Here is a 26,916-nt window from a genome sequence, read left to right as displayed (position 1 = left end):
CAAAAGGATTATTTCATCTTTCCAGTTTTCTTCTAAGGTCTATAAGCCCCTGTAACACACACTGTTATAGTAAGAACAGTTTCTTACCCCCAATTTATGTACATTTTCCTCCTCTGCTGCAGAACCATGTACTGATGGTTTCCCTCAGCCTGCTGGATGACACACAGCTTAAATGTTTCCACTGCTCCACCCTCCAGATCCCAATTAGATGAGGAGCTGCTGATCCACAGATTTGTTTTTGATTATTAGATACCGTTCATTGACGACAGTTTTTCAGTTTTTCCCCTTAAGCTCCTTTCTAGCATCTAATCCTAAAATACATTAGTTTAATTCTTCCATTTATAAGCGAACTGTGCCTGCTTCAATTTTCAACCATCACAGATTAACAGTTCTGGGAGGAGAAACAATGAACTTGCACTTCTATCCAGCACCAAACTGCTACTCAGAATTGGGAATGGCACCTTTTTTACCCTGGCAGCAGTGTCATTGATCTCACAGCAAAGCTGACGTGTGTCTCACACAGTACCTGCTCCAGCTGCAAGGCAGAAATCCCTGCTGAATATGTGGTGATTTCTTGATTTAACCATTTTGGATGAAAGTGAGGAAAAAAAAAAGGAATCTTTTCCCTCACTTCGTTAATGGCTACGTCCAATTTGTCAGGAACTGAGGCCCTGACAGCTCCCACTTCACAGCTGCCACCAGAAATCCCTGTGCCTGCTGTTTGCCGAGCTCTTTGGAAAGCTAGATCAGCACCTTGTTGCCACAAACAGCTTCAGTGAAAGTGTGGCACCTGCCCAGATGGGCAGCTGACACCTTACACACATTATCAAGTCCCCACTTATGTGCCAATCCACACTTGCAGAATCCCAGAGCCATTTTAGACACAGGGGGTGGCAGCCACATAGCAACGTAGCTCCTCAAAGTCCTGAATGGCACCATCCTAAAGGATGGACTGACCAGAACAGGTAACCAACAGTTGCCTTCTGAGAAGAAAAAGAAATCTCCAATGTACAGAAATTGCAGCCTTTTGCCATTGAACTGCAGACACAAACTTGTAAATGCTGAGGTCAGGATTTACCAGGAGGAGAGGGATATGGATTCTTACTAATTCTGTTTGGCATGGCAAGGGTTTTGCCTCCTGAACTGGTGGCAGCTGAACAACAACCCTGGACATGCCTGCACCTTCCCCAGATATCCTGACCTTGATAATATGCTTCAAATTCTGTGTACAAAATGACATGGAACATGCCCATCCATTACAGTGGGCTCTCAGTTAACAACATTTCATTGATATTGTGTCAAAAATACCCACTTTAAATAACATATTATTATATTTTACTACATTTCAATATGTCATACATTTATTAATGTTTGTAACAAGAAAAAAAAGCAAAGAATCATCATTTTGAGTCCAGGAAATGTGTTTTAACAGTGCTAAAATACAAAACTATATTTCATTTAAAGCATATGGTGTGAGGAGACTTGCACACCTTTACTACAACAACAGGATCAGTGTGAGAGAAAAAAATCTTCAGCCTTTTTCGTACCAGTGACTACAGCCCTAAGTAGAGAATCACGTACACAGACAAGGTATATGTTACTTTTACTTCTGCAAGGCTTGAAATAAATATCTAGGTTTATAAATAGACCTAAGTGCAGGATGAAATAAATCCAAATAAGATACTATCAATGCAGCACACGGTGTCTATTAGTAAAAAGGAAAGGGGCATTAAGCAGTGTGGGCAAATGTGAAAATTCCTTTGAATATATCAAACTGTAGCTAGAGGCCAGCTGCTGCTCCAATCTTTTTTTTCTAAGTCTCATCATTAGGGACTGAAAAGTGGAAAGCAACTTATTGAAATAAACATGAGGAGGGAGAAAGGATGGGCAAGACCTTTGGCTGGGATCTGTTAGCTCAGCTTCAATAACATCTTTAACCTTCTAATGGATCTGCTGCCCAGTGTCCAGAAAAGCAGATCCTGTTGATGTTTCTGATTACAACCACTGAGTGCATTTCCAGGGACAGCACAGGCACCTTTGCTAGGACACCACGGACTGCTTTGAATCACCATGCAACTGCAGCTGAGAGACAGTAACACGTAATTTGAAAGGTCCTGCTGCCGAATTGAAGTCATATCTCGAGCGCAACGTGAGGCTACAGTGCTGTTTGGGGACTGAATTGCTCTCCAGGTCTAGGATCTCCCAGGAAATTTCCCACGACAGAGCAGTGAGCTTGTTTTATGGCACCAGACAAGATAAAATGTCAAGCAGAGTAGTTACACTGGAGCAAAAAACCCCTTTATGCTATGAAGAAGCTGCAGATGTATATTCTTGTGCCTGTTCAGGACTCATTTCATGGGTGATCTGTGTCAGAGACAACCAGAAAGTGAGAACACACCAAGATGTCACATATTCCGAACTGATGCAATCTCAAGGACAACTGAAGCAATAAGGAAAGAGAGGTCCCAGTATAGGGTAAGATGTAGACCCTGAATGTGTTTTTCCCTATGCACAGTCTACTAACAGCAAAATCTGCAGGTACCTCTGAAATAAAACGCAGCATTTTTGTCCTGTTCTAAATTCCATGATGAGGATGAATAAACAAATTACTTTAACCTGCAGGTTCCACTACCAGGTCACTCACTAACACATTCCAGAACATGCAGAACTGCAGAAGCATTAGAAACGTTAAAAAAATATTTGAGCGGCAGTACTATGTTTCATTTTTTATTCATTAAAGTTTCTGATGTTTGCATCAGACTTTTGACTTTCCAAAGCCACTCTAAATCAAAAATCATATTATTAAGACCTCTAAAAATTTATCACAAGTCAGTTTACAGATGACATTGATGTCTTATTGCTATCCATTCCTCCTGGACCATTTCTAACAATTCATTTTTTATATTCCTGCAGTGCTGAAATATGGTTCATAGCAGTATCTGTCCTTTTAGTAATCACCAAAGCAAAGCTTGGCAGTTTTCATATATTGCACTCTTGAGAAAAATGCTAGTAATACTCTGAATTGATTGAACAGCATGGAATCAGAACTAGCTGGCACAGAAACCATTTAACTGATTTCAAGCCATAAATCTCTTTTCTCCTACCCTGTTTTAGTTTAGAAGCTGCTAAATGTTGCCATTATATTGTGATGCATAGAATGAACCAATTATTTATAAAGATACTAATTTAAGTAATACGTGATTGCATTCATTAATGCTCCATGTGAGCAGGCAGATGTGTGGATCTTGCTGAGTAACATCCATTTATGCACACTGAGCTACAGAGAAACAGTCCTTAGCCAGCAGACATCGATTCCTTTTATTTCCCCAGAGGTCAACAACAGGTATAATGTCCTTGCCTACCTTAAAAATCAAGTAGTTTTAAACAGGACTTTACCTGCTTTATGCAACAATTTCAGTTCTTGAGTGTGACCTACAATGATTCGTAAGACATAAGGTCACTGATGTGGCAAGGTTTAATTAATTGTCAGGGATGCACTTGGTGTCTAAAGCAAATGCTGCTGCTCAACATGTTTTTAGGAGAAAAAGAAAAAAATAAGTATGGCCAAGAACTGTAGTTCATTCTTAAGGAATTTTAGAAATGGGGCTTTTGAAATTAAGTCCAAAGGGAACCAGGAGACCAAAGACAGATGGGCTACAGAAAGGCAAGGGACAAAATTTGGGGGACCAAAGGCAGAGCTCTTGCAGTGCTGCACAGAGGAAGGAATCCCAGCAAAGGACAAGATCAGTGGGAAGTGGGGTGGTTTGTTCATCCACCACAATCATCCATGACAGGCTGGAAATCCCTGCTTTGGAGACTGAAACCCACTTGCTTCCTGCCTAAGCATAAGATACTCGTTGTGCTGATTGCTTTAGTGCTTAAGTGAATCCAAGGCAAAAAGAGCAGAGAGAGTAAAAGGGTACCATTCTTTGTGACATGGAGGAGTGTGATTTGCAAATGAATAAGGGCTGGCATTGTTTACCAGAAAGGGCTGTTTATCTGAAATGGGCTGCTTGCTAAATTCATTAAAATGGATAACCAAGAGACAAAGCTGGGCCTGAGAGAGAACTGGAACCTGGGGAGTTTCCTCAAAAGCAGCATTTCTTCTGGGGAATTTATCTGCATGTAAACTCATTAAATATCTTGTGCTGAGATTCTGGATCTTGAAATCCAATTATCTGTATCAATGACACTCAAGACTTCAGGACCTGAAAAGCCACTTTCTCAGGAAATGAAGAATCACACATACAGAATAACACAGAATAACATCTGATGGTGCTTGAATTGTAAATGTGTGAACTGATACTGCCCTGCAGTCGTTGGCCAGCACAAAAAGCAATATATCACTGCTCCCCACAACCTTATTGCAAAAAACTGGATCAAAGAGTTATAAGTATTTGGCAAATAGCACTGCCATCCCTTTTACTCCTGAACAGAACGGGAAGAATTTTCTTCTTAGCCTCAGACCAGAAGTAACCATTAAGTCACCTGCTGTGTGATAGGCCACAGACTGGGCTTTCCTCCCCTTGTAGGCTGCAGGGTAGGAAAACAGTGATGTTGTCCTTCATACCCTCCTGTCAGACCATTTCTTCTCTTCAGGAAAAAGAAAAATATTGCTTTATTTCCAAGCAGTCTAAAAAATTGTAGGAAAGTCTCAATCTGGTTTACTAAAAGGCTTCCACTACTAACACTGAAATAAAATAAACTATCTAAAGGAACCAGAAAGGGATGTGCTTAAGTGGAAACCTTAGACACAAACTCTGTAGTGGAATGGAACAGTTTTGGTCTGCCAAGGTGTGAGAAGGGAGAACTAAACAGGTAACTGGTTTACAGAAATTAAGCAATGCTCCCCACTAAAAATAAAGCCCAGAGGAAATGAGTGGCAAGGTCTGAAAGGGGTAAGAGGAAGTATTAAGACAGTGATCATACATTGGTCTTGGATTCTGTTCCTGTGAGTGAGCCACTTCTGTTCCTCAGAAGTTAATTTCCAAAGTGGAGCACACAAAGTAGAAATGTTGCTTTCAAAATTAAATAAATATTTTTCAAACTCAGATAAAACTGAACTCCTAAATTAATAGCAAAAAAATTTTTAAAGAATTTGAAGTTACTGTTCCAAGAACAACTGAACTGAGAAATATATTTCCTTCCATCTTGCTCTCTTAGAGCTTGAGCCTCCTCCCATCCCCTTTTCCAAAAGAGGTTTATAATTGTGACTCTGTGTGCAAGTAGCTGTCTCTCTTGTTCACTGTGCATGTAAGCTAGCTTATTATAACTTTGATTTGAAACCACATCAAATCCCTTTTTTATTTATTCATCATTTTTCTTAGGATCAGTTCCACAAAATCCTTTCATGTACAGCATAATCACAGTTAAGTCTTGTCTAAGAAACTCCCGGGCTGCCATAGCAATTGGTTCAGAGCTCTGAGAGCTGAAGTGCTTCAGCCCATATGAAACACACCTCTATTTTTAACATACAAAAAACATTACTGAGGAAGGGAACACAAATATACTACCTGCCAAATCAAATTCTCACTGAAGCCTTAACTATGAATGAAGAATTTTTATTAAGGCATCGAAATTGCAATTTTTTTCTCAAAGGAGAATTTGGATTTAACCGTTTTGGAAACCTCTCCAAGACAAATCACACCAAGAACAAATCCTGGTCTTGTAACACGACAGAAGGTCATCAGTGGCAGTGTTTGTGAACATGGTAAGAACCTCATTACTGATACAGCATCTCCCACCTTTTTAGTGCATCCAAATTTTATCAACAATCAGACATTTGCTTCACTCTGAGCTGCTACAAAAACCCAGCTGAATTCTTAGAATTGCTGGAGACACTGAATATTCTGAACCTCCTGCATTTGACTCACTGACAACTTCCACATTCTTGAATTTCATGTTTGTCATTCTGTAATTTAGATATATAATGTGAAATGTGTAAGCCTTTACGTAAATAGCAGAGTCATTAAAACTCTGAGGTTTTGTTTTTTGAGGGTTTTTTTGTATCAAAACTAAAACCCTTCACACATTTCTGTTTAAAAAGCAAAATGTATATATTACCTTGAAATTTGGGCCAGAGTTGGAAGCATTACTGTCCTTCAATAATAACACCACCACCATTTCATGATTTCTGTGATGAAGCCCACATCAATTCTGATGTATTTGCACATGTGCCACCAGAACCTCCATGTACTTCCACAGACCAAATTCCTAGAATGTCACGCTGTTTCCAGCAGACATCTTGTTTGTCATGACAACAAGGGAAGATAAATGATTTTTAGATAACCTTTTTTTGGAGTCTCTGCTTGCTCTGATATTGTAACTCATGGTGCCTCTTTACCTGCATTGGTCTGTACCACAGATTGGGTAAGAGACAACTGCATGGAACAAGCAATAAATACTTTAAAATACCATTTTAAGCACCCCAACATAAGAAAAGCAACACAAAACCATTATAAACTAATGACTATTGCCAAGACTGCTAACCGGTTCAAGATGTACTATTTATAAAATAATTTCAGAATTGAAATATCAACCTTTCAGCTGGATAAACAGAATTGATTCATTCAGTTATTTCAGGAGTATCTTTAATAAAAACACACGACATTGTTATTCTGCCTCGGAGCTGCCAGATAAAAGTAAATGCTTTAGAAATATAAAATATAGCAAAGGTTTTTTTAAATCTACCAACTCCATTTATTATGTACACCAGAACAGGACAGACCACCTACCTTTCTTCCCCCTGTGTTTAGGCGAAGAGGAGTTAGGAAGGGATCAAAAATCATATGGCTGGTTTCAATATTGACAGGTGACTGCCTTTTCCCAACAGAGCAAAGATTCCAAGCTGAGTTCACCAAACCCCAAAAGGAGGGCACTGCAAAATATAAGAAAGTGCAAGTTTAAGGGAAGTCTGAAAAGACTGGAGCAGTACATGCCAGGCAGATGGCCAGGTAATTAAACTTGTCAGATTGTCTGCGCACACACTTTGAAACTGAAAACAGGCAAATTCATTTTGCATTTGAAATTTAAAACTTCATACACAAAGACCAGAACATATGGTTTCATATAGTTTTGTATCAGGAAAGAAGGTGGGTTGGTTCTTTTCCTCTTAGATATAATCCCAGGTTCCATAATAAACAGCTCCTTTGCTATTACAGAATATTTACTGAGCAGTAATTCCTATTGCTCAGGTCTGTTAATAAACTTCTTTATATATTTTTAAAGTTTTGTGCCTGCTTTGCTTTCTCCTGCTAGTGACTCACTAGTCCTTATGCTAACTTTGCATATATTCCATGTGTTCTTGGACCGAAACTCTTCCATTCTACTCAACTTAAAAAAAAATACTTAAAATATTTAGAAAATTCATTAAAATACACAGAAATGTTGTAAGAGAAACACACACTGGGATACTGGAGAACAGGACTGCTCTCTAGAGGTTCTACCTATTTCTGTTCACCCAGATCTTTCTTTACATAAAGTTTTGATTTAGAAGAAATCTTGCTGGACAAGTCATGCTGTGGTGGTGAGGAAGGGTAATCCTTCCCTGGGCATGCAATGGCCTGGAACAAGGAGGAAACCCTGACTGGATAAACTGAGTTCCTTCCTGCTTTTCCTAACTGGGAAAAAAAAAAAGTAATGTAACTACATATTGCTGCTTATCTGGGAACTGCAGCTGAGGGTCCCATTGCATCTCACCTGCAATTTACAGACAAGATCAACCTGGACTTCTCTTTGGTTGCTGAAAACATTTCTGTAAATGAGTAAAGTGCAACCACAAGATACACAAAGGACACATTTAGATTCATGTCTGCAACTTCAACCTTATCAGAACTGTTCCGTAGTTTTGTGTAGCAGCTGGAAATTTCAAAATCTTGTTGCGAGTCTTTTGACTTTAGTTTTTTCTTTTTGCATATTGCTAAAAGTTTTCATAGCCTTTAAGCCTCGAAGTGTTCTTCTGATGTCCAAACTGTGTGTGACAAAGCCTCCAAACCCAGACTGGGGAAGGCTGGGGCCCTGGGGCAGGATAGGTGCTTTGCCTGGTGGGTGGAGCTGAAAACAACCCACCTGGGCAATAAAAAGCTTTTTTTGTTGCGGTGGTTAGTTGGATGCAGGACTTTGTAGTGTGAATGTTTGCTCCTGATTATAGTTTTTGGCTCCTCTAGTGGGAGCCACATAGAATTTTGGCTGGATTTGAACCTCACATTTACGTTTGGCTTAACATATTGAGAGGATAGTCCTTGGAGGGGAGTAAGGTGGAAAATACATCTGAGTAGTGTAGTCCTAGGAAAAGGGTGATCTTGGTGAGCATTTTCCTAATGTGTTTCATAGAACTCAGTTCTTTTTGCCTTCAAAGTTTGGATGTATGTAGATATAAAGCTTTGGTTGGGTTAATCTGTATTTCCTGTCACTTTTTTACAAAATTAGATATACTTTCTGGGGAATTCTTAGGTTGCTGCTTGCACAGCAAAACCTCCCTGTTAGTGTCTGTGCAGGAGTCATGGGAAGTGTTTTGCAGCTGTTGAGTATCTGCCTGCTCTAGTAGCTCAGGTGTTATCATCTACAAATGTTAACTCTTATTACAAAATACCTGAAAACTCAATTTTCATGTTAAACTCTTTCTTTCTTGGTGCCAGCCTGTCTGTGCCCACAGAGGGTGCTCCAGGTGCAGGTGAATTCTAACAGCCATGATCGACATGGTGCAGCCAGCAGAGCTTAAAGCTGCCTCACATACAAATTTTATGTGACTATGTGCTACTAATACCTTATATTTGCTGGTGAGTTATCTTTTTTTTAACACCTGAGAAAGACAACTTAGCAACTCCTCTTAGGATGTACTGCATGAAAATCTCAGAGGAGGGATGATAGTGGAATTCTTTACAACCATGGGAAAGCAATGGTCAGGGAATAGCACCCAAAATGGGTGGAATTGCAGGTGCTCACATCAAATTGTGTCAGCAGTCTTTTATTTGAATAACAAACCCTGTGTGCTGCCAAAGAAGGTCAGATGGAAGGTCCTTAAAGTAAGTGAAGCTTTGTGTGATCTGAAAAATAAATTGGCAGTAGGGTCTTAAAAAGTTTTTTGGCTCCTTTGTTTGCCCTCCCAGTCAATTCCCATTTCCACTCTGGACTGAGAAGCCTAGAGAAGCTCACAGAATATACTAAAAAAAATAGTGCTAATGCTCTGAAATTGAATAAAATTAGTGTAATTAAAACCAAACCATCTCACAATTACTTGTGCTTTTTCTGAAGAGAAATACCACAGCAGCTCACTTCAGCTTTTGTAAAAGAGAAAATCCCTTTTATACAGACGCCTAAAATAAAAGTTTAGGTTAATTGAGAGACCCTGGTTTCCCCTGATAAATCCTCCTGTGGTGTTATTTAAAAAAACGAGTTAATGAAACTGTAGAGTTGTAGAATCAAGGGGGAAAATATTACAAGGGGAATCTATTGCTTCAGTGGTTTCTAGTATTACTAAAAAAACCCATTCTGGTAAGAAATATTCCTGAAATTGGTCAAAAACAAGTCTTCAGCAAGTTTTTAAAATAAATAAAAAACCTAGACAAGGGTAAGTACAGCAAAACAGCAAACCAAACAGGTCAGCCCATTACCTTCAAGTTGATAATAGTTAAACAATTTATGGTGTAACTGGGATTGACCTAGAAAAGCTGCACTGGAAAAGAGCTGCTAGGAGGGGATGTTTAATAATGCCATTCCTGTTCCTGACAGGGAACCCTGCATTCTGTGCCGTGCCTGTCACAATAGCCTGGAACTTGAGGAGAGGGAGCTGCAGAGTTGTGGTGTTGCCCTGCAAAGGTCACAGCTGTCACCAGACATGTGAGTCTGAGCTGAAATTTTTGATTCCTCCCTAAACACCCCAGACTCGAGCTCCAGGACCTCTCCAGTCCTGCTGCTGTTTCTGGGCACACAAAGAGAAAAGTTCCCCACTGCTGCACTCACCCCACTGATCAGAGTGACTCTGCCTGTGCTTCAGCCCAGGGTTAATTAAGGATGACTGACTTAGACACTGCACACCTAAGTTAACTAGAGGATGGGGATATTAAGCAATATTAATGTCTGATTACATTTAATTAAAGTAATTAGTGCTGCTGCTTAGATGCCTAAAGTGATTTAAAAGTATTCAGAACCGTAATAGAAAAATCTAAGAAGGTTCATGTAAGAAACCAAGGCTTAAATTAAACATACATACTGAATTAACTGTTTAGTCTGAAGAAATTAGGTATATGAATGTAGGAAAACATATAAAATTATTATTTTTTATTCCAGTTTAACTAGCAGACAAGGTTCTACTTGGGATTAAGTCATTAATGAAACAGTGTCTCCTTTCCCACAATTAGGTTGTATTTCCATAAAAATCTACTCATGTGTGGAATATGCTGCTTTTTTGTGCGCGGACCTCTGAAACATTTTAGACAGTTCCTGCGCTGTACAGGAGCTACTGTGACTCCAGTTTGCATGCAAGCCACATACCAGCTCAAAATCTCATTTAACAAGGTGCTCCAGCTCCTGGTTATTGTACCCAAAGCCTGAATATAGCAACTGTGTCATCTGTACTTCCTCTCTAAATCCCCCTAAACTTGCACTGCTTGGGAGCTGAGTTGTTGCAAGCATGTTCCACACACATCAGGTCGTAAGTTTGTGTCTGACCAATGCCTTCAACCTTCTCCTAACAGAAAATTCAGAGTTTATTTCCTCTGTATGCTGGCACACTGGGGATAACAGATTTGTGTGTGTGTGTGTGTGTTATAAGGTGAAGTGAATTACTTAATTTTGTACCTGTGCAGGAATCTCTGACATCTTTATTCAGTCTGTATCTTATTGCAGCTGCGCTCTTTTCAATTTACTGGGAACAATTTATATTGAGATAAATGAAGACGCTTGAGTATCAGCATGACACAACAGGATGAGAGATTCTGATGGCTTTTACCAAACCTATGCATAACAGCAGTGAAAGAAAAGCAGCTAGAACAATAAAACAAGGATTGAGAGCTACTCTGGTGATGAGTACCAAGGATTTGCTGAAATAAATACGAGCCTCCCCTCTCCAGAGGAAAGCAATGAGGGAATGATGTCCCAGAAGGATGTCCTTCCATTGGGACAGCAAACTTGCAGATAAGCAGAATGGTATTGCCTGCAGGGAACAGTGTGCATTTGTGCTGAGGGGAACCAGCAGTTTCCCCAGGATGGGAACAGGGGTGTGCTGTGTATGACATCTGAATTGCTTGACTGTAATAAAAAATTATGCTGGACTCAAAGGTCTGGGTCCTGGAAGGACTGTGGACAAGTATCCTGTGTGAACTGACTGGGTCTGAGCAAGGCAAGGACTCTGCTTTAGCAGCAACTATAGAAGCAACACTTTTTGCATCCAAAAAATGTGTAGACTTGGTGCTTGGGGCCATGGTTTAGTGGTCAGCCTGGGGTGTTTGGTTAAGGGCTGGACTCTATGACATCAGAGGTCTTTTCCAACCTTAGTGATTCTATGATTGCATAGTAAGTATCCCACTGCACTGAATTCAGATCTCTGTAGGAAGGAAAAGCCTTGTGTAGTTGATTTTTATGTAACCCAGTGAAGAACTAGATAGAAATGAAGAATCTTATTTAAATGGACACCAGAATTACGGTGTTCTGGGTTGTTCTGAGCCTTTGTTTAAACAGGGGAAAAGAAGCCAGAAAACTTCAAATTCAGGAAATAAAGGAGGTGGCTGGAAGTAAGGGAGCATCTTTCAAAAAATGCTGTCCAAATAAGAAATATGGAAAAGGTGATAAACTCTGACCAGTTAAATATAAAACTAAAATAAGACATGCCAGAAGAAGATATTGAAGAACAATTTTCTAAGTCTTAAAAGCCACCAATAACTTTTCTAGGAGTATGAGAAGCAAGGACACTGCCTGCGTGTGTAGGACCAGCTGGTGATCAGGCTGTAAGAGCAGCACAGGGAACATTATGTGGCACTAAAGCTGTATCAGTTCTTTTCCTTACTGCTCCCAAAAAGGTGCCAAGGGATGTTCCCACACAGGAGCTTCTTTATGGGGAATGAATCTGAGAAACTGTCTCAGAATCAAGCATCAGAAAAGTGACTTCTAGTATAAACAGATAAAATGAACAAATTAATTCAGGTCAGACAGAACTCTAGGATGAATATCACAGTGATGTGAACTGCCAAAATACTTGCTTAAAATCTGCATCAGGCTTGGAGAGACAAAAAATGGCAAATGTGATCCAATTTTTATGGTGTTTATTTTTACAGACGCTTGTTTTTCCCAAGATATCTGCTACTGATCCCTGTCAATGACATGAGGTGGAGTCTAGGCAAGACAGTCATGTCATTTCTGGTTTACTGCACCAAGCCTGTAACTTGCAAGAGCACAGATTCTCTGAATTTAAGTTTCTCCAGAGTTCATGAATTTAAATGAAAGGTGTCAACTTATCCATGCAGCACATCTTTGTTTATATTTTTAAGCCTTAGCACTGGCCCTAGCAATGGCATAAAACAGCATTAGATTGTATTTGTGCAGTGATTATTCTTGCCCTATGTAATTACTGGTCCCTCAGATAAGATCTCAAGCTACTTTATTGAGGCTGGGAATTGGAACCACAGAGAGAATCAGTAATCTATGTACATCAATAAAGCAGTCCATTAATTATTTCCACCTACTCAGCTTGACGAAAATTATCATACTAATGCCTCTGGATAGCCACATGACCTGCTCTGCCTCTACATAAAAGCCAAACGTAAAGTCATAAAGGCATTGAGAGATAAATCAGGGACACCAAAGAAATGACAGAGCATAGAATGGCATTCATCTCAGTAACTGGTCACAGAAATCTCCAGACTGCAGTAATACCAGACAGTATCACAATGGCTTCAAATTTGAGAACTGAAAGTATTCTGATTTCTTTTTAAACAGCAAAGGGTTGATAGCTGAAATATATCCTCCAGAGTAAGACAGCATTGCCATTATTCAAAAGATAGTAAAAAATTTAAAGATTTTCATCCCTATATCTTGAAACATATAAAAAATTAAAATTTTGAAGAACTCCAGCAGCATCATATTACATACTGCTAATTCCATACTCATAATTCCATACTGATCTGTTCAAATGTCATCTTCCCTCTGTATGAAGGATTCTCAATGACAAGAAGAGTTCAACCACTCCACTGGTTAAATGAGAGATAACAGAAAACTGGAAGGGGAAAATGAGGATTTAAGATTCTGGAAAGATACTGTCTTTAAAAAGTGGTAATTTTCTGCTATGCCTTTAATAGAGACATCATGCAATGCCCTCTTCAGTTTAACTTTTAAATTATGGCTGCTTATTTATGCCTAATTAAGCATTTTCTTAAATTAAGAGTATTACCTGGAAAAAAAAGTATTTAGCAACCACAATTAGTGACCTCTGGCCCTGCAAAGCTTTTGCTTATTTTTATCTACACATTTGGGATACAAGTCTAGGACATGGTACCACTCCTTTCATTACAGTGATTAAACCAGACTAATTCACTTCTACAAATTATGCTAATCTTGTGGTAAAGAGCAGCTGTATAACAGTATGTAATTACATTTTTCTCTGCCACACTGTGGTGAGTTCACACATACTAAAGCTATACAATCAAACACTAATGCTTCTGAAAAATATAGGTCAGCTGCTTACAAAGATGTTTACAGATGCTTTTCATATTGTCTTTTCTCTATTGCATTATTCATATGGCAGGAGGAGGAAGGGGCACCCACAGGGAGAGGTATATCCAGGTCCAAAACTAAGCAGCTACCAATCTTCTAGGGCCAGGGTTGCTGAAGTTCTGAAAAGAGAATGTGTATCTCTCTCAATTCTAGTCAACAAGATACTACAGTCTTGGGGGAAATGGGATTTTCCATGTAATGTGAGTGGAGTTCCTGCTGCTGAAAGATTTAGCACAACTATGGCAAAAATGAAAACAGATTAAAGAACAGTTTGGTTTAAAGGTTAAGAAGCAACTGGGATGTTTAGTGGAGCCGGCACAGATTGCTCATTAAAGTGTCAGTCTTGGGTAAGGAAAATCCTTCTTGGCAAATGAGCTAAAAATGAGAAAGGGGAGGGGAGGAAGGCAGCAGCCTCTCCCTCTTTTCCATCCCCAGTTCCTGTGGGCTGGGTCTGTGCCCTGCCTGCCTTTGAGTGGGACACTGGGCTCCCTTCCTCTGCCTGCCAGTGCCTGGGCTGTGGGTATGACTAATGAGCTGCCACCAATTACTGCCACTCAGCGGTCAGTCCCTCAGCCATCAATCACTGCCAGGGTTCAACAGATTCCCTTGAACCAGGCACAATCACAACTGAGAGCATTTGCCTGGCCCTCCCTCTAATTTGGGGGGTGGAAAAGGTGGGGGGAGAGTTTGGCCTGGGGTTGAAGCACAGACTGAAAGGGAAAAAGATGAAATGCAAAAACGAAGCTGTGATGGTTGTTCTGGACTTGAAGCAGGGCTTTGCATTAAAATGCAGGAAACAGATTTTGAGCTATCCTATGATCTCTAATCTTTCCTCTTCATGTTCTTCATCTTTGGGTTTTCTGTAGCTCATGCTGTAAAACTGGGGACTATGGCTGTGCTGTTAAAATGAGTGACTGTTCTGAGGCAGGATGAGTGAGATGTAAGACTTTAAAGAAGATCCAGAAGAAAGGTGAAGAAAGCCTCAAATAGATGAAATCAAATAGAAAAAGTTGTTCAGAGAAAAGTAATTCGGAACTTATTGTTTTAAGGGAAGAGAAAAGACTGCTTATCCAGCAGATACCTTGAGCTCTATTCTGTAGATTCAGCTTTATTTTAATGTCTTTGGGATACTATCGATCCTTCTGCTGAAAAATATAAATGAAAGTAGGAACACAAAAAAACCCCAAAAAGACAGCATATTTATTCTACCTAAAGTGCTTTTTCTGGGTATCCCAGTGCCTCACAGTACACTGCTACTAAAATAACCACAACTCTCAGGTAGTAAGTTGGAATTTAACTATTTATTGCCAAATCCAGGGCATGCCTGCTAGTGCTCCCTTTATTAGGATGGGTTTAATGAGTATTCTCACTCTGGAACTGCAGGGCATTAGGAGATTCAGTCTGGAGAGGGCAGGTGTGAGGGGCAGGTGTAAGGAGCACTCAGGAGGGGTTAACCAGTCCCATTCTCCAAGGCATTTGTTCGTGTGATAGCAACCCCTCAAGAATTGCGTGTAGCTCTGCACTATTTTGGCTTCCCACAAGACTCCTGCAGTTAATGACAGCCAGGGAGACAGAAATGTCCAGACTCTGCTGACTTGCAAAGAGAAGTGAGGAGCCAGCACAGAGTTCAGCACTGAGTGCTGCAGTGTGTATCTGTAATGACAGTTCAAGACAGGAACAGCGATGTTCTCTGCTCTGGTGTTTAATTGCATTCCTCTGACCCCATCCCACAGGGCTCTGCCTCTGCCTGGGGATGCTGCTTCTGTAGTGAGATTACCAAAACTCTGTAACTTTGATTATTCTTGGAAAGGCCAGAAGTGAGCACAGCTGACTTGATGCACTTACTCACAGGCTGGAAAAAATGTTGGCTGGGCAATTCTGATCTCTTAGAAGTCTGATCCTGGTGCTGCCAAGCCACAACTCTAAACAGAGCCATTACTACAAAATATTTTGGAATGGAAAGAAACCTTGGCTTCCCCTCAATGGCTACATCAAACTATTCAGCTAACTGCTGTCCAGTGATTGATCTTTCACTGAGTGATCCATTTTCCTTTGCGTGGTGAAGACTCTGAAGATCTGATATTTCTGTTGGGGCAGAATCCAGTCCCTGCTTCCCTGACAACCTGTTTTACACACAGTATGTGGCACCCAGCCCCTGCAGACAGGCTGCTGAGCACAGCAACCAGCTTAATCCTTATCTAAGGAAACTTCCATGTTCATGGAGAATCCAGATCTCTTGTACCCAGAGATTCATTTGCAATACTTTTCCGTGTTTCTCTGTGTGCAACAGGCAGAAGCACAAAAGGCTTTGTGGTCGCTCTCAGTTGGGATGAATCTGGTTTTATGGGAGTCTCAGTAACTAAGGAGCCTGTAGGGAAGTCTCACTTCTGTTCTCTCTTCCTCCTGAGCCATGTTTGTATCTTGCGTGTCTCTAAAGCATCTTTGCACAGGAATTACTCTCTGGGATGTAATGGGATAGCTGGGCGCAGGTGTATTTCTTGCTTCATGCCACATTATCTGATTTCTGTATTCTGGACTAACACACTGCCTAGGAAATAGAACTGTTTCTTACCCAAGAAGTTCCTGCATCACCAATCAGCTGAATGTCAGATGGTCACTACTATGATGGGTCTAAGGCTGGTCATTATTTACCTAATTTTCAGAAAGGCTGAAATGTGTTGTCTGAATTATCCGAAATCAGGTGAAAATAAGGGAAGGTAGGAAATGATGCACTTTTTCTTGAAAAAATGGGCCTATTATATAATCTAAAAAAGTCTGTCAGTGTGGTTACTAGTCCAGAAAAATTGTTTATAAACAACATAAATACTGAATAACTTCTTAAAGAGGAAAGAAACTGCACTGCTGCAAAGCTATCTGTAAATCCCCTGCAAACTAGAGAATAAAAGAGATTATTCACCTTCACCAAATAGCTAAAATGTGACACACAAATGGGAGGACATTCTCACATTACACATAACCTACTCTTTGAGTTCCAAACCTGCTTCTGCTTGTTAGAGCTGTTCGCAGGGGTCTGTCCATGGCCCTCTTGCCTTTTCTAGAAAATGCAAGGCAAATACTACATTTGCTCATGTTTTACATACTATTTAAGTAAGTTTTCTGCTTTTAATCCTTTATGAGCTTGCCAGCATCAGAAAATCCTCTACCATTGGATTAATTGCCATATGTGATGCTCAAGTTTACTGCAGGTTTTTTATTGACAAGGTCACATTTCAAACCGTTTGGTCCATTAATGCATTCAGTCTTGAACTGTGCTGTGAATCTGAACTTCCAAACAAACTTGCTGATCTTGCTGAGGCTGCTTTTGGACAGAGATACAGCAAATGCTGCTTTCTGCTGTCAGTGAGGAAACATTCTGAAAATATATTTGTTTTCACAAGGTTGTGAAGGTTCTTAAATACTCACCTAAACGTGTATTTAATGACAGTAGTAAGTGTGTTTTCATTTACTTTGAAATTTCTGTCTTGGCAGTTGAACAACAAAGGAATGTTATGTAGCTCTCCCATCGGACAGGAGAAATGGGAATGTTCTCAAGCTGGTTTTGTCTGAAAACAAACCAACCAATCCCTTCCAAAATCCCTCCAACCCCCCAAAAATAGAATGGAGGTGGGGAAGGAAGCAAAAAAATACCTTAGGCATCGTTTGGGAGTGGAGAAAGGGAGGAGAGTGCTGGATGTGATGGGACAGTGCAAGCAGGGCAGTGAGGTGAGGAGGGCATGACTGACCCACTGCTATCCCACACCCTTTGGAAAAAATGATCACCTGAAAATTTCAACAGCAAGATTCAGACTGTAGAGCTGAAATTCATGTTGAACTTAGCACAGATTACAGATTTTGATCTCTACTCTCACATCCTTTTTCTAAATTTTAAACCCACTCTCTGCAAAAACCAGGTAAAAGTGTACATGTCTCTATCTACCTTTAGTTCCGTTACAGGGACTACATCTTAAGTGCTAAGAAATTGCAGTAAGACCAGAACATGAATGATTTTTTTATTTTTCATGCTTGAATTTAAGAAAAGGCCTTTTCAAGTTCTCTTATTAAATAAGAAGTGCTGAGTTAAACCATGCCAAGGCATTCCCTTAACTATTCCACCAAAAATTAGCCAGGAGAGATGGCTCATGTGCTCTTAAAGGGTTTGTGTGTTGTGCCAGGGCTCTGAAATGGGCAGGACCTGCTTTGTGCAGAGTGCAGAGTCTGCAGTCTCCTTGGAAATGGCTTGTGGGGTGGATGGGGGAGAACAGGCCAGAGGTGACACAAAGGAGCCAGAGCAGGACAATGGTGGGGGCTGTGCCCTAAAGCAGGGCTGAGTATCAGGGCAGAGAGCAGACCCCCAGGACAGGCTGCTCAGGGGAGGGATGGCTTGAACACAGCTCAAGGAGGCTGTAGGTGTGAGCCAAAGGGCCAGAAAAGCACAACTCTCAGCAGCAACTGAGTCACAAGATCAACTCTGCTCTGAGTGCAGCAGCAGGAATGGATGCAGGGAACGGTCAAGGAGTGGATGCTCCCTCCTGGATGTAAGACAGGGTTTGGGAATGTGCTGCTGTGCTGCCCTTGGTGCATGAAAACACCCTGGCACAGGAGTAACTGAGCTGTGGATGTCAGGTGTGTGCTCAAGGTTAGCTCAAACAGCACTGCAAACAGAACCCTCTATTATTTCCAACTAGCAACTCCACAAACTGACTGAAGAACTGTTTAGCACAGCAGTGATCTTTCCAGGGCCCGCCCTATCCAGCTGTTTCCCTAACCTGTGGGTTGAGCCGTCTTCACAGCTCAGTGTCAATCACACAGCATCACAAAAAATGCTGCTCATCTAACCAGGGCTGGCAGGGGCCCTGAGTTTGTAAGGCAATAACCATGTGACATTTTCTTTCTGTGGCTTGTGAGGACTTATTTCAGCTTGTGCAAAGTGCCAGTAGCCAGCAGGGCATGAGCATCTTCTGAGCTGCAAGGTAACTGCTCCACCTCAAAGAACACCTCAGCAGCACCCAACATCCTCCAGCAGTGCAATGGGACACTGGTCAGAGGGGCAATGCCAGGATGTGGAATCCTAAAATCTCTTGGAGGCACAAAGAGCAGAATCTACTCTCTGTGTGTGTCACAGAGGGCCCATAGCTCTGGAACACTCCCGACGGCCCACTCCTGCCAGAGACTGCATCAGCTCAGAAGGAATGAGCATCAACTGCTTCCAAGGGAGATGTGTAAAAGATAGTGGATGTTGCCTTTTTGGCAGCCAAGAGTCACTGTAAGATAGTGCCTTAGAGGCTTTATTACTTGTGACCTTCACACAGAACAGAATACATCTTATTTTCTGGATACAGCATTTGATGGTCTTTCCAGCAGTAGAAGAATAAAATCACACCTGCCGTATGAAAAGAGGTTCAGGAAGAGAAGTGTTAAATGGTTACATCCAGATTGATTAGAAAATTTTTAACTATGTACATGGAAAAGACTGCAAAGATGTCAAGAACCTTATGGACCCAAGCTTCTAAATAAACTCTGAAATTTATTACAAATATCAAATACACCAGGTAATAAAAAAAATTGCCTAGAGGCAAAATCTGTAGCTTCATAATCACTGAAAATATAAATTTTAGTTGACCTCAGTGTCACAGGCTAATATTTTTAGAAATTAAAATATGAGCAGAATAATCCTGAAAACAGAACTGACTGAACTAGTTCATGGTAATTCCTTAGACTTTGGAACTACCAACTCTTAACTGTTCCTACATAATTTTTTATTAAGAAAAAATTCTTCTGACTTAAGTTTCCACTTGATTTTTTAGTTTTAATTTGAATTAGCTGAATAAACCTACAGTTTCTCTGCACTTGCCAAAGGGCTGTTCAGAGCAAACTGGTTCCATACACTGACCAGTACCTTCCATCAGTGTACCAGTCTGGTTTTAACACAAGCAAAAAATAAAGTGCTCATTTTCAAACACAAATTGTATTAACTGACCCAAATACATTTAGTGTTAGTGGCATGATTTCAGTTTGTGCTCTCAGTGAAAAAGAGAACACATTACTCATGGCCACAATGTTTATTTTTCTATAAGAGTCTGGTGTATTTCAGGTATCTGGCAATGTGATTTATTTTTATTTATACATTTCTAGTAGAGGTAATATCCAGAAGGCTTAGTAAGTACAGATTAGCTCTGTTTAGTGCTCTTACTTCTGTTTAAACTTCTAACACAAAGCTACCAAAGCTAGTAATCATAAAATCCATTAAAATTGCCATATGCAAATTCACTACAGGTATTTACTATCAAGAGGTTTTTTCAGTATGACCTGTCCAAAGAAAACATCAGTCTTGCCAACCAAAATTGTATTTTTCTGATTTATTTAGCCAAGTTTCAGCACTGCCCCAGCCAGAGAGGAAATGGAATGAATTTTTGACATTTTTGGGACAAAGAGAACTTTTAAAGATAAGCTTTCCATCTCGATCTGTGACAATACATACAATAACTTTTTGATCTGAGCTTTAAGAAAGGTATTTTAAGAAGTTCCTACCTTGCTTTTCAAACAGCTGTAGAAATATCGCTGAATGGGAGTGGTATACATGGAAATAAAATCTCTCTTGGCCTGAACTCATCTAGCAGAAGAGCAGCAGGAGTTTAGCAACTATAAACTACATGTAGTGACTAAACTTGCTCCACTCTGTTTGTCTTCTTTAACAGAAAAGAATGAACATGTTATGAGGAAAATGTGCTTATTTCAGAAATATTTTCAAAGTAGAAAGTTGAATGTGAATCACAAAACCTTAGCAAAACAAACAAATACTCTCATGGCTGGGATTAGCTGCACTATTTTCCTAAAATCTGGACTGTACTACCCAAAGTTTCCTTGGCAATTTAACTTTTGTGCGAGAGGAGCAGGGAAAAGTCTGAGTCTCTGAGGCAGGCAATTGTCATTGGAGGCTTCACCTCCATCAATAGTGATGCCTTTTCTTTGTTCTGCACTATTTGCTGTTGTCAGCTGAGGTAACAGATGTATCTATTATGCTGCCAAAGGAAACCAGCAGAGCAATAGAACGACAATTCCTGGACCACTTACAACCAGCCTGCTACAAGAGAAGTATCAATTTAGTTTCTGTAGCATTAACTGTGGCCAATTTAATAGGAAAAAAAAAGGTCTTTATACATAATTTCTTGGGATTTGGCCCAGTGATTTGCTTGTCAGTCTCATGATGTGAAATAATACCTGTTGCTGTATTTGCGTGCAAGTTATTTCAGAAACTTCACAAGGCCTGGTGTTCTTGTTACACCACTGATTTGCTATGATTGTGATTTTTAGTAATAATCACTCATTTGAAACCTTCAGCCTCAGCACATAAGTTTGAAAATCTTAAAAGCTTTAGAAGGAAACAGTACAATTTTAGTGCTTACAGCTAAGTGCTTCTCTGAAGCACAGATACATTCTGAATACACAGCACTTGCCAAAAGATACTGAATAAGCTGTCCACATCTAATGTCAAATTTATGCCTGGTATCTCTTACAATCCCTGAAATTCCTCCTTTAACTTCCACATGTTTCATGCATGTTCTGGTTTTGCTGTGTAGCCTATAATAAAATCAAAATGGGCACAACCTTTTAAATGGAGGGGATAATTTCAGGTGTCTGAGGAAGAATCTCTGGTTTTGTTCACACAATTGACTTGGCCTGTTTTCACTTTCTCTTCCTTCATAAAATACACTCCTAATCTGTGAGAAATAAAACTCCATGAACTGTAACCTCTGGGAAATGTCTTCTCTGATACCATCTGAAGCTGCTTCTGCTGGTGGAAGGATTTTTGTGATGCATTTGAAATCAAAAGTTCTTATGAAATGTTGTCTGGATAGAGCAGTTCAGATGGACTGACTAATGCTCCAGTCCCCAGCACTCATCACAGACCTGCCTGGGCATCTCCACAGATGCCAGTGGTTAGGAAGCCTCCACTCCTAGAAATTTCTTTGAAAAAGTAGGAAGCACAGTTTTATGCAGCCTAGTGAGGTTTCTTTAAGGTCTCTTTTTCCCTGAGGTAACACTTCCTATAACTCCTTAAAAGTCTGAAAACGCTCTGTAACTCATTAAGCAGATGAGCCTCATCTTCTGCACTCAAAACAAACAGATCAACTTCCAAGGCAACTGCTGCTCTCCTCAGGCTGAGCCTGCATTAAGCTCACGATCAAAGCAGGTGTTAACAGTATTAAAAACCCTGCATATTTTGGTGGACTCAGTCTTTTCCTGGGAACTATTCCTGATGTGGATGTTATAGCTGGCTCTTCCACACATGTGTGACTGATCCACTTCTACCTGCTCAGGAGCTGCACTTTCTGGTAAAATCATGGTCCCTCTCCAAGCAGGAGAAGGGGCTTCTCCTCAAATCTTTTGCTGAAGTTTTTTCACCCTCAGGTAAAACCACCTGGATGGTAAATCCTAGACCTTGGGATCCCTGAAAACTTACTTGGGTACTACAAACCCTGCGGACATCCAACCAATAAGAAAATCACCTAATGAGGACACCCAAAGTTAGGAGAAGATACTTGTCATGTCCCACCAGATCCCTGTCACAAAGTGCTTTCAGGTAACAGTTAAGATTTAGGATAATTACTGCAACTTGCTAGCATGAATACCAAACCCTCCTTAATTTGAGATACACAGCATATTCCTATCTGGTTTATTTTTAAACTGAGTATTCTATATTTAACTTCTTTTTGTAGTCTGAGGTGCAAGAAAATTTGATTGTAGCAAACCATCTGTTAGATGAGTTTTGGTGCATTACCTTCATGTCAGATGTCACCTTGTCTTGTTCTGTCTGCTCTCCTATTTCCATACTAATCTCTCTGCTAACTCAGCTGTGTGAAGCAGTATCTGATGGGATGCTCCATGGTTCACATTTATTAACTCATAAGTTAAAAATCCCTCACAATATTGAAGCATGGAAACTCAGAAATACATTTAGCTTCTTAATCTGCACACACAGATCCTCATATTTTGTCATTAATGAGGTTTAATTAAATACATTGAAACTCCTGAGTTTATCAGAAGTTTTAAAATTCTTCCTTCTTTTTTCTAGTTCTTGTTATCCCTTGCACATTAGCATTTCTAAATTGTATAGAAATCTTATTAAATTTTGCATTAGAAAACAAATTCCTCAAATTGGCAGTGCTTGTACTGGCCACTGACTGTACAGGACCATGTGGCAGTGGGCACAATAAATAGGTTTAAAATTAAGTAAGCTTCTTTCCACTCTTAAATGATACCCATATTTTGGACTTAGACTCAACCTTAAATGAGACGTAAGTTTAAGGCAGCTTCCCTGAAATCCTGCTATAAGATAAAAGCACAAAACACCTACCACAGCTTTTAAGAAAGCAAAATATGGCAAGCTTCATAAGCCTATTTCTAATTATCAGTTTTACCATTTGCCTTGACTTTTCCAGAAGGAAAATAAATTGTAATTTCTAGTTTTGCTTCTAATCCCTGAATCTGGACATCTCTGAAGGGTGATCACCCCCTCCTAGATGCTGACAGAATCCATCATTTTCATCTGCCTGCTCTTCACTGTGCACATCCTGCATGTTAAAATTAACACCAACACTGGCTTGTCCTTCTAACACTAACATGCAAGCTTGTCACTTCTTCACATTAAGACATACTTTCTCTTTTCAAAATACCTTCAAGCTGACTACTAATTCTCCAGTCCTTGACTTCATAGGCAGTATAAAATTTTAAATGGTAACTCAGTCATCTTTTGATGGGCTGAAAGGGAGAGCAGAGTATGATGTTGCCAATAGCATGCTGTTTGCTCAGCGGTAAAGTTTATGGAGTACTGCTTTATTCAGACAAATTATTAGGTTCAGTACAGGTGGTAGCTGGATGACACACAGTCATGATGTACAGAAAATCCATACCCATTATCTGGGAGCGTCTTCTCGCCATGAGAGCTGTGAATTTACAGCTGGAGCTCTGGCCAACAGTGACATTCAGCAGGGAGCCTGTGCCACTCCCTTTGTGCAGGGCAGAAAACCCACAAGCAGAAAAGGTTGTCAGGAGGATCTATTAGCTTTTTTTCTTTTTTTATTATTAAAACTTCTGACATATTTTTTTTCTTTACAATTACTAGCAGGACTACACATGGGGGAAGAATACAGTTTGCTAATATCCCCTCAGTGTAAGCACCACATTTTCTTTTGCTACAGTGAATTGCATGAGCTCCTTATTCTGTTGTTTTTAAACTGAGCCTGTCCTCATCATTCGTAAGTCAGTATGTGCTGTACTTGCTGTTTTTATCTCATTGATAAACACAGCCACTGCACAGAAACATTCTGGTGCAGCCTATTCATAACCAACTCTTCTGTGTCCATTTTGCATCATTCCTTGCACCAGCACTTTCACATCATGGGTTGTCCGCTGATTTTCTGGATACATTTTTTGTTTTCAATGTCACCAAAAGTGCCTGAAACTTAGAAACTGATTTAGAAAGTGGTTCTCCTTCTTCTGTTAAATGGCTGAAAGCCTGAGTGCCTCTTTATCAGTCTAAACCAGACTTTGGGTAGACACTGTACTTTTCCCTTTAGATGGTCTTTGTATCTTCTATTTTGAATAGAAGGCAAAAGGATAAAGTAGGATTTCAACTTTATCAGCAGATTCCAACTGTTTCTCTAATGCGGACATAGCTTATTTTATTCTCCTTTAAGACAGAAACTTTTACCACCTGCAAGGCGTTTGCACCCCTGAACCCCGGCTGAACCCCTGAAAATCTGCAACCCCTATAGAAGTTCTGATGAGGACATGGGGTCAGGAAAAACTTGTCAACTTAGCATTTCATTTGCTGCTGCTAACACTCCTACCAAAACATGGTAAAGGACAAATACTAATTGCAAGGAACGGGTTCTGAACTGGTGAGGCTCTGGTCAAATTAATGGAGTTATGCTGACTTTATTAAGAGGTAAGGGTTTGATTCTCCACTATTTTCCATTTCTAAAATATAGCCAACTTAGCCTTAACCTCTAATATTTTTTGGATGAATTGCTAAATCCTCCGATGGCACTACTTGCTGAACATACAGCATAAACAGCATTCCTCCTTATGTAGTTCTTGACTGACCCAGTTTCTCTGTTCTGAGAAATTCTGGCTGCTGTCTCTTGCTTTCATGTATTGTGCTGCATTCTCTAATCCTCACTTGTCCTCAAGAGACTTGATGCCAAGTACAGGGCTGCAGCTCCCAAAAGAATGACGACACCACTTCCAATTCAGCCTCCACTGGTTTCACCTCGTGGATTGAGGAACTGGATGGTTATGACACCTTCGATTTCCTTGGATTTCACATACTCCAGGTGACAGGAATAGTATCAAAAAGCCAAGGTAAAAGGGGCAATCTATTAAGGTGGAATACAGTCAAGTGTGACTTGTACATGCCTTTCTGTCCCCCCAAAATAGGTTTCTGAATGTTCTACAATTCTAAATTACTTTCCAACAAAATTTCCCTCAAACTCATGGTGTGGACTCCTGAACTCTCAGGCCCTTGGCTGTACCCAAAACCCATAACTGACATCTTCATTTTTTTTCTTCTGGTAAGATAAGAAAGAAATATATAAAAAAAGCATGCTCTTCTGCCTTTTCTCTGTAATGTCATTTATCTTGCTGTGATTCTTATGACAGCTTGTAATGCTTCCAGAACTTGCATTTCAAAGCACTTTTCAAAACTCCTTTTGGATGCCAGGGTCTGCCCTCAATTCACCCAGCTGAAAAGCAGCCAAGGGGTTTGAGGAGCAGCAGAGATTTATTTCAGGAGAGTTAAAGGTGGAATAAGCAGTGTCTGGTTGCCTCCCTTCCCCTTCAGCAGTTCTTAAGGTTGGGCTTAGCTCTTCCAAAGCCTTGGGGGTGAGCTTGGCCCCAGGTAAGACAGGACAGGATATAAGGCCAAAGCATCATTCTCTCAGCTTCTGCTGAGGAAGGTTTATCAGCTTCTGAGACTCAAATCCCTCAATGGCAGAAAGGAAAATACTTTGGAAACCTTCATTGTCCCTTCTCTCTTCCTGGAGAGAGAGAAAGCATAAGGAATACGAGCCACAGGAAGTGGCACAATCAGGACTGTTCATGGGAACTGAGGGTGAGATCTGTGTTACACGTAGAAAACCAGAGACTGCAACAGGAATGTTCTTTAGAACCAAAACAGAAATTAATTTAGAGTCTATCCTTTTCAGACTAGTAGATATTCTGCAGTGGCAACCCATGTTGTCTGATTTAAGTCATTATTCAAAACATTGGGGGGATGAAAACACGAGGCTACACCCTTTATAGTTATTGCTCAGTAACCTGGATGATACTAAAGACGTCATCAAGGAAGGGATAAGAAGTTTAACTTCTTCTACCACTGTACACTAATTAAACTGTTTAGTGCAGAGATCAGCATAAATAAGGAATTAGCAAACAATGCTGTGAGTAAAGGATAATTTGTAATATCAGCAAATTGATGCACTGGGCTCAGATACTGTAATTTGACTGGCAGCGCTTATATTAAGTTTTGGCAGCATTTAAGCAGACTGGGAGTGCTGTGATGAAGCTCAAGCGCATTAATCCAAGCTCCAGCTCTCGTTAATACTGATGAGTGAAGGCAGTTAATTGAATTATGTATGAAGTACTGCTGATTAAATATTTCACTCCTTGCTATAGAATTAACTCTGCTTTATTAACAGCCACTGTTGTCTCTAATAGTGAATGTCAGAGGGACCTTTTCTCAGCCATCCACTTTCATTTTTTCTAACCATCTGCTCAGGTTGCTTATCTATGTACACATCTATTCCTGCTTGTACTGGCCCTTGAAAGAAGCATGTTTCTTCTCCCAAATGGTTGTGTGATAGTGTAGAAGTTTTATTTCCTTACAGAACAGGTTTCAATAAAGCTTTTAAATTAATTTTTCTCATTGTCAATAGAATAAGATTTATCGATTACATAAACACAGACTTTTGATTTATACCATCTCAAGAATGAAATGCAGCATTAATAGGCACTTTTCATTTTGCTTTGATGCTGATTTCTACTTTTAATTTTTATAGCATTTTAAAAAATTGTACATAAAACCTCTGTTAATGAGGAAGAGAAAGAAGAAATCCAGACACATAATCTCAAGTTACAAAGAAACTGAAAAGCAGGGCTTTTACAAAATAAATAAACCAGTGTCTTTCAGGAACTCTGCTGAACAACTACAAG

At 40.1% G+C, this 26,916-nt stretch overlaps 1 protein-coding gene across 2 annotated transcripts in view; it reads right to left on the bottom strand.

The window, feature by feature from the left end:
- Positions 1-26,916, bottom strand: part of CA10 (carbonic anhydrase 10) — a 187,967-nt gene that overhangs the window by 105,684 nt on the left and 55,367 nt on the right. For both annotated transcript variants that reach the window (XM_032128966.1, XM_032128967.1), the window contains exon 4: positions 6,735-6,877. In XM_032128966.1, the coding sequence (XP_031984857.1) occupies positions 6,735-6,877 (143 nt within the window). The remainder of the gene's footprint in view (positions 1-6,734; positions 6,878-26,916) is intronic.

This window comes from Corvus moneduloides, chromosome 19, assembly GCF_009650955.1.
Source record: "Corvus moneduloides isolate bCorMon1 chromosome 19, bCorMon1.pri, whole genome shotgun sequence".
NCBI lineage: Eukaryota > Metazoa > Chordata > Aves > Passeriformes > Corvidae > Corvus > Corvus moneduloides.
Note: the sequence above shows the minus strand (reverse complement) of the source record. Positions and strands in the feature narration are given on the sequence as shown.